General features: G+C 40.4%; 1 protein-coding gene across 1 annotated transcript in view; it reads left to right on the top strand.

The window, feature by feature from the left end:
• The first annotated feature begins 4,726 nt into the window (after window positions 1-4,726).
• Window positions 4,727-9,260, top strand: part of DOK5 (docking protein 5) — a 57,087-nt gene continuing 52,553 nt past the window's right edge. The window contains exon 1 of the mRNA XM_015821079.1: window positions 4,727-4,792. Within this exon, the coding sequence (XP_015676565.1) occupies window positions 4,727-4,792 (66 nt within the window). The remainder of the gene's footprint in view (window positions 4,793-9,260) is intronic.

The following is a 9,260-nucleotide window of genomic DNA, read 5'->3' as shown; positions in this document are numbered from 1 at the left end:
CGACCCCCCAACCGGTCGTAAGTCGAGGACTAAACCGGTCGTAAGTCGAGGACTAAACCGGTCGTAAGTTGAGGACTAAACCGGTTGTAAGTCGAGGACTACCCAACCGGTCGTAAGTCGAGGACTTTCCCTGCCTGGGAGCGCCGCGCATGCGTGGTTCCACCCCCTGCTCCGGCCGAGGCGTAGCTGGCAAGCGGCAGAGACGGAGCAGGCCGACCACCAGCTGGCCCAGCCCAAGGGAGGTAAGGCACCTGCCAGAAAAGGGAAAAAAATGGCGGACAGCCTTGCTTGGTGACCCCTGTGAAATAGTTGATCGACCCCAAATGGGGTCGCGACCCATAGGTTGAGAACCGCTGTTCTAAAGCCTAAAATGGGCCTTAGACTGAACCATAAGACCAGCAAATATTGCTGAATATATACAAACTCAGCTCATTTATATGTTAGCTTTTCCAATGTTTATAACCTGCACGTATGTACAAGGGTGTCCATATATGCAGAACAGTCATATCTTTTTAAAACTAGCATAAGAGCTGAATAGGGTTAATGCTCTATGAAGTTGTTGATTCCCTATTTTCAGAAAAGACCATTAAAGGTTGATATTACTGTTCAAATCGTTAAAAAATAGTGGAATCTTTCATATTCTCATCTTCAGGAAGAGAAGCTCAGAAGGGCAAAAATTTGAAGACCTCTAGAATGAGCTGCTGATCATTTTGTTGGAATCATTTACTGCTTCTTCTTCTCTTGCCAAAATAAATCTTTGTGAAGCTGCACCACAGACTAAAACATGGTTCCCACGCTACAGAATAATGCAATTATAATCACTATCCATGTAAATTATTAATAACAGAGCCACTAACACTTCGCTCTGACCTTTTGTTCTCCCACAATTATAAATGCTAACACAGAGCTGAGATTGTCTAATGATAATACGGTGGAAAATGCTTGAAGATTACCAGAGTAGCAGCATTTGTCTCCATTTAAGCTCATCCAAAACAAATATAACAAGACAATGTTTCTCCCCACAAGGAAGAAAAGGTGGGAAGATGCTAACACAATCTGTAGGCAATGCAATAGCATATGGACATCACTGGATGGAGCGTACAGAAACCAAATTGCCTATATTATTGGTCCAAAGAGCTGGAAGATCTCAGTTATAACAATGAAGATGTGATCAGGGGTTGAGCATGGAATAGATCAAATATGAAGTTCCACACCAAGATGAAGTGGAAGAACGAAATCGACCAGTTTCCATGATAAGAGAGTGAGCATAATCTTACCATTTTTCAAGGAGGACCTTCAAGAATCTCTGGGAAGTCCTGTGCCTCATTGATAGAGAACCAGAACAACTTGGAATGAAATCAAAGATGTTGTTAAGGGTCAATGTGAAAAGAGACCAGAAGAAAAAAAAATACAACAAACAAAAAAAAGAGAAGAAACTAGAAGTGGTAATACGTTAATAAAGATGGAAAGAATATACCAAAATACCATACAGTAGGAATCTGTAAAGGTGCTAACCAAATTGTGCCAGCAAAGCTGAAGAATGTCCAACAAACTGGAAGAAGCAAGTGTACATACCAATACCAAAGAAAGAAGACTTAACAGAATGTGCAGAGTATTGTACAATATCCTTAATTTTGCATGCTTGTGAAATAATATTAAGGACGATCTAACACAGATTAGAGTCCTGCATGGAAAAGGGAATGTTCAAGCTGGTTTTAGAAAAAACTGAGGAACAAGAGACATTTTTCTTGATGTACGTTAAGTAATTGAGAAAGACAAAGACATTCATATATGCTTCACTCACTATGGGAAGGATTTCAATTGTGTTAACCATGTCAAGCTGTGGAATATCCTTAGTAAAGTAGGAATCTCAGAACATCTTATTGTCCTCATAAAAAATCTGTACATAGGACAGGAAGACAGTATGAGCAGAAAAGGGTGAAGTAGATTGGTGCCCGGTTGGCAAAAGAATGAAGTAAGGCTGTATATTCTCTCCTTATTTATTCAATCTATATGCAGAATATATATTGAGAGAAACTTGAGTGGAAGATGTATGTAGTTTTATATTTGGAGAAAAAAGCATCAATAATCTTTATCGGAATTTTGATAGTCAAAATGCAAATCAATTGCAAGCTCTAATAATGAAAATCATGGAGCACAATGAAAATTGGGACTACAGTTAAATATAAGGATGATCAAATTAATCACAATGGGCTCAGCAACCAGTCTTAGAATTGACAATGAAGACATTGAAATGATGGATTGCTTTTGCCTTTGAAGATCACATATCAATAATAAAAGAGCAAGCAGTCAAGAAATTCACTGCAGACTAACACTTGATATGGTGGCAGTGAAGGTCTTGGAGAAGATATTCAGATGCTGTGATGTGTTTATATGTATTGTACAAAGATTAGAATTGTTCAGTCAATAGTTTTCTTTGTGTTACTCCACAAATGTAAAAGTTGGACTTTAAAGAAGTGGAATAGAAAGCATACTGATGCCTTGAACTTCAGAGATGGAGGTGAAGCCTGAGAATACCAGATAACAAACAAACTTATCATAAATCAAGTCAATTTGGAGTTGTCACTTGAAGCACAAATGAACAGTCTCAAACTATAATATTTTGGATACATGTGTAGACCCAGCTGCCTGGAGAAGTCCATAATGCTGGGAAAGATGAATGGAAAGTGAAGAAGCATCCAGCAATAACTTAAAGGGACAACTCAGCCTGTAGAACATCTATATATAATCCATAAGAATTAACAATGAGTTAATGCTAAATAGCAGCTGTTATATTATCATTATCATTTACAGCACAAGTGTTGAATGTAGAAAATTCTCATGTTCAATTTTGTTATATTATTTGGTAGAAGTTGCAAAGTGTTGGGCTGGAAAAAATGTGGTTAAGATTTGAAACATATAGTTCCAATAGAATTAAGTTTCCTGAGGTGGTGTTAGATTACAGCTCCAGAATTTGCAATCAGCACTTCTTTGAACCCAAGGTTTGTGAAGCAGAATCTTCATTGCATTGACAATATAAGTACTTACAATCCTCCTTGGATATAGAACATATGTTAGAACACATTATTTTTTAAATAAATGATGGTGAGAGTAGGATGGTTGTGAAAACACTAGGAACCCAACATCTCTTGTCACTGATGTTCAGATTTTCTTCCCTCCAACTTACTTCTTAGAAAATCATGTTCCTTTGCAAATAGTTTTTCGGGTATTATTGATATATTACCACTATATACTGTATGTCCTCTTGAGAAAATATCATATCTAAAAGGAGAAAGGGTTACCCAGTTAGGATGATCTTGACAAAATGGGCTTTATATTGTTTAATTTGTCTAGATTCAGAATCTAATATATCCTGCAATACAAAGGGCAATATTTCCAACATTGGTATATCTTACTAAAGACATATTTGATTATGTGCCATCAAGTCAATGTCAATTCTTACTGACCACATAGGTAGATTTTTCTCCATGACAATCTGGTCTTAACCTGGTCTTTCAGATCTTTCAATGGTGGATCCATCACCACTGTAACTGGTTATCCATTTTTTCTTGGTGATGGTCATCCTCTTTTCATTCCATTCCCCAGCCACAGCACTAGAACCTTCTCCAGAGAACTAATTTTTCAGAAAATGAGTCCAAAGTAAGATCATTTGAGCTTAACCATTTGTGCCTTGAGTGTGAACTCTGGGTTGATTTGTTCAATGATCCATTTGTTTCTGTCTTTGGCAATCCCTGGTATTTTCATTTTGGTAATGCCAAACTTCAAACGCATTGATGCTGTTTCCATCTTGCTTCTTCCAAGTCCACTAAATACATTTCAGGATAAAGTTCAACATTAAGAAGCTCTGAGCAGCTCATAATGGAGGAAATTATTATTTTATTGTTAATTTACATTTATTATAGCTGCCTGCTCCCACAGACTGTAGGAAATGCACTCCATATCTTCCGGGGTGGGGTGGGGGAGACATTTATTGATTCATCTAGATGTGTTGAACTACAATTCTCATGGAAGTTATTGCTCACCACAGCTGAAGGACAGCAGCTTAAGGAAACTTGGTCAAGGCTTATTTTTATCATCATGGCAGTCCCTTCTTGGCATTGGGCAAAGATCCTGGAGTGGAAGCTTAGTGATCTTGAAATTAGATCCCCACCTCTTCTCCTTCTTTTATTCTATAGGATTGTCACTCCCTCCTCCTCTATAGTTGCCGACGCTACTTCTGCCCTATCAAAAGTGAGTGGAACAAGGAGAGAAAGTTGCTCCTGCATCCTGGAAGCAAGAGAGGGAACTGCAGTCCTTACTAGGGAAGTCAAGAAAGAAAGAAAGAACTGGGGAGGCGGGAGGAGGAAGAGAATTTGGGCTGATTCCTCCTCTCATTCCGCTGCGACCTCGGCGGCGTTCAAGCTACCCTTCTCTCTCTCTCTCTCTCTCTCTCTCTCTCTCTCTCTCTCTCTCTGTATCTCTGAGAGAGGGAGAGCAAGAGAGAGAGAGAGAGTTAGAGAGACAGAGAGCAGGAAAACAGTCGTACGGGTTGCCGAGCTTCTGGGTCAGGATTGGAGGATTTATCCCAAAGACGGGTCGATCCGGGGTGGGGTGGGGGGAGTTCAAACGGCAGCCAAGCGAGAAGCCAAACCAGCCACCCACAGCTACAAACTGGGCTGCGTTTGCAACTTTTGCTCCAGCCCACCTTCGTCCGCCGTAACCCGGGATGGCTTCTAATTTTAATGATATCGTAAAGCAAGGGTATGTCAAGATTAGGAGCAGACGTTTGGGCGTAAGTATTTTGCGATTGCTTTGGGGGTCCCCCCCCCCCATTTTTCTCTCCCCATCCCCGCTTCTCCCCTTGGCATTTCATCCGAGACTGAGCGGCGTGTTTTGAGACTTGCCAGAGAAAAGCAACCCGGGCGTCTGCTTTAGTGTTCTGTTTGTTTACTACTTATTCCTTGCAGAGAGTTGAGCCTTTCCAGATCCCTGCGTTCCATACCCGAAAGCCTTGCAAGACATATTTCTAGATAGCGGTTCAACGAGTGGAAAATAGGAGATCTGCGCTGGCATTCAATAGGTATTTTCAGGGGCTCAGCTGTGCTGGTAGAGTAGCAAGTCCTGAATGTCACAGAATTCTTCCTCAAACGGGACTCGGGTGAGTGGTGTCTCGTGGGAATTCGGTTGGAGGCAATGGCTTGATAGGAAACTTGATTTAGAAATCGGGAATTGACTGATTGAGGCAGTCCGTGATTCCTAACTTTCCACTTTCGTTCCTGAAGAGGAGCCCCGTCAGTGCAAAAAGAGCAGGCAAACTTCAGTGCAGCTGTACAATTTGCATTTGCAACGGGGTTTTAGTTTCAAATCTTGTGGCACCTTGGAGATGTGTAGCTTAGTCCTAGGTAACTTCACTCAGAAGTGAGACCAGTGATGATGGGTGATGTGCAACCGTGCAATATTTGCTTTTTATACAAAGAAATAGACGTTCATACTTTTAAGTAAAATGTACATAGGATTGCTGTCAAGGCAACAGGCGTCATTTAGAATCAACATACAGGGGCTTGTGCTGGCACAGCTGTTTGAGATAAGAGGCCAGTAATGCAATATATATATACATGATTACCCAGAAGTAAATCTCATGGCTTCAGTAGGTTGATTGCTTAGGAGTATAAATGTACTGAAAAGTCCAAATTGATGCAAAATACTCTCAGGAACAGAACTGCAGCATTCATCCCACTTGAATAAAACCAGTCCTGCAAGTAGAAAAATCCATATTGTTTACACTTAGTGAGTCTGTGTATCTCATTATCTGCCACCAGACAATTCTGTAGTTTGATGATATTAGGCAATTCTGGCCATCATGCTCTTGTTAGCTGTCTCTTTAAAATGTGCTGTCACTCTGCATGTGGGTCACATGGAAATACCATTCAAGTAAAAATGTTCCTCCAGGTCAGTGTTGATCCTGTGTTTTCCCCAGAGGATTCCTTCATTCATGAAACTTTTTATAGCTCTGGGAAGTCAGTAAGCCACGGCCTTTGACATGGAAAATAAATCTAGATAAATCTGAAACTGGAGCCTTAGGAATATAACATTCATATGCATCTACCAGAAGTCCTACTGTGCAGAGCAGATTGCTTAGTTTGGGTGTGTAGAAAATAGTGCATGGGAATTTTTGTCGAAGAAATACTTGGATCAGGTTTCCATCTCTGATTTTCAGAAGGGCCTCAATTTGGTTGTTATGTTTGTGTTGAAGCAGTTCTTTCATGTTTAAGCATTTATTTCATCATATATCTATCCAGTACACATTTTTAATTAAAAAAAGAAGAAGCTATGCATGAAAATATTAGGAGTCGTATGTTAAAATTGTGCACTGGACTGTTTTGTACCAGGCTGTTGGCGATGCACTGTTGGCTCTTTTGGCAGTAATAGTCAATGTGGCTTCCCTTGAGAAGTTGATTCATAGACATCTGCAAGGCTTTAACTCTTTGGAGGCACATTGTCTACAGTTTTAATAAACAACTGAGACTATGTTTCAGATTCAAAAGAAATGGGATACCATTTCAACTCAAGCGCCCTTCATTTCACTGGGTGGCTAGTAAATGTCACTGGCTACTATAAAAGTAGGAGAGCTTCTTTATAACTGAACGGTTCAGGTGGTGTGAACTTGGTGCAGTGTCCTGCATATAGGTGAGTGATGGAAGAGCTATATGGTTGAAAAGAATAAATCACACAGTGTGCCTGGAAACCTAGTCCTAATTATGTACAACTATATGCAAGCAGTGCTCGATTTACAGCCATTGATTTAGCAATCATTCAAAGTTACAATGGCACTGACCACTGTCACATCACCTCCATGGTCAGGTGATCAAAACGTGGGTGCTTGGCAATCAGCATGTATTTATGATGGTTGCAGCATCCCAGGGTCATGTAAGCACCATTTGTAACTTTCTCAGCCAGCTTTCAAAACCAAAGTCAATGGGGGAAGTGACATTCACTTAACGACTGCATGACTCTTTTAAGGATTGCAATGATTTGCTTACCAACTTGTCTCTGGCCGGTGGAGGATGGCCTGGAGGATCCTGGCTCTGGCTCCGTTCCAGCCGATGGAGAACTTGGTGTGGCCGAGACTGAAAATCCTTTTCCCCCCCCTCTTCTTTTGATCTCCCACAGCCGGACTTATGATTTAACCAATGTATCCGAGGACGGTCCTATTGGCTCTGCGCGACTCACCCCTCGCGCAGGCCTGGCCCATTAAGATCACAAGGGCCCACCTTGAGGATGGGGTTTGGAACCCCGAGAGGTGGCATGCTGCGGGTGCTAATAGGAAATTATTGAAATTGGCCAAATNAAATTTACATTTTATTACAAGTGTAATTGCAGGCTAATTTTGTTGAGTGGTATACTGCTTAGAACAGCAAAATAACTGTAATATGACTGTGTGAGAAAGGTTTACTTTGAGAGCATTTGATGCCTTTTTCCACATTGAAAGGAATCTATGAGTAGAGCTTTCAAGTCTCATTATAACATTGTCTTAGTATTAAAAAAAAGTCTGTTAGAGAAAATGTGCATCTAACATGCATTTTAGGTATCTCTCATGTTTTTCTTCTCCCATGAATGTTATTCTTTATTTCATCTATATATGTAACAACAGATGTTAAGTCAACAGCTTTACATACTGTATATCCACTTCTCTACCAAAAAAATTTGATTCATGCTTACAGATTGGCCAGCAACAATTTGAACATGTGCTGAAAGATCATGGAATCAATAAATGGAAGGGAACGTTTAGGATCATCTATGTTAATTCTTCATAAATGCAAGAAACCCAGCATTGCAGCATGCTAAATAGGCAGGTGTTTAAAACTCACTACATCTTTTCAAATGTTTTTCCTGTGTGTTTTATCTTAAAAATAGTATATAAAAAGCAGTAATCATGTTGAATATATTTGAAAAAACATTTTTTAAAATACTAAGAAGAATCGGTTCAACCTTTCAGTTAAAGTTTATCTGTTTTGAATTATTCCTTGACTGAAACTTTAACACACTTCAGATGTTTTGTTATTTTCTGCCTATTGTAACATTAAAAAATGACAAAAGAAAGGTAAGGTATTTTAAAAGAGTAAAGCTGTGAAAATCGCTGCTTTATTTGGGTTAAAATAGAATAGAGTTGGAAGGGATCTTGGAGATCTTCTAGTCCAGCCCCTTGCTCAAGCAGGAGGACCTATACCATCTCAGACAAGTGACTGTCTAGCCTCTTTTTAAAAATATCCAATGATGGAGTGCCCATGATTTCTGGAGACAAGCTGTTCCACTGGTTAATTGTCCTCACTGTCAGGAAGTTTCTCCTTAATTCCAGGTTGCTTCTCTCTTTGATCAGTTTCCAACCATTGTTTCTTTTCTTGCCCTCTGGTGCTTTGGTGAATAATGTGACCCCCTCTTCTTGGTGGCAGCCCCTCAAATACTGGAATACTGCTATCATGTCTCCCCTGTTTCTTCTTTTCTTTAGACTAGCCAAACCCAAGTCCTGCAGCTGTTCTTCGTATGTTTTAGTCTCCAGCCTTTGATCACCTTAGTTGCTATTCTCTGAATTTTCTCCAAACTCTCAACATCTTTTTGTGATACGGTGACCAGAATTGGCTGCAGTATTCCAGTTGTAGTCTTACTAGGGTTTTATAAAGAGGTACTAATACTTTGCATGATCTTGATTCTAGGCCTCTGTTTATACAACCCACGATTGTATTAGCTTTTTTTGCTGCTGCTGCACACTGTTGGCTCACAGTGAAGCGATCATCCACTAGGACTCCAAGGTCCCTCTCACAGTTACTGTTTTTAAGCCATGCCTCGCTTAATCTGTACTTATACCTTTGATTTTTCCTGCCTAAATGTAAAATTTTGCTTTTCTCCACATTGAAACTCATTTTGTTAGATAGGGCCCATTGTTCAAGTTTGTCAAGATTTTTTGGATCCTGAGTTTGTCTTCTGGGGTGTTGGCTACTCCTGCCAGTTTGGTGTCATCTGCAAATTTGATGAGTTCCCCTTCAATTCCCTCATCTAAGTCATTGACCGAGTCGTGCCTTTGCGGCCTCTGACCCGACGTGGATCTCGACCATCTCCTTGGTTTACCGAGGGGCTGAGAGAGATGAAACGTCGGAAAAGACGCCTAGAGAGCAGTTGGAGGACCAGCCGAACCGAATCCGACCGAGCACAGGTAAGGATACATCTTAGATCCTACCTTGTGGCGATGAGGGAGGCTAGGACTA

Source organism: Protobothrops mucrosquamatus, unplaced genomic scaffold (assembly GCF_001527695.2).
Source record: "Protobothrops mucrosquamatus isolate PMUCROS unplaced genomic scaffold, P.Mucros_1.0 scaffold1245, whole genome shotgun sequence".
NCBI lineage: Eukaryota > Metazoa > Chordata > Lepidosauria > Squamata > Viperidae > Protobothrops > Protobothrops mucrosquamatus.
This window is presented reverse-complemented; position numbering and strand designations above follow the sequence as displayed.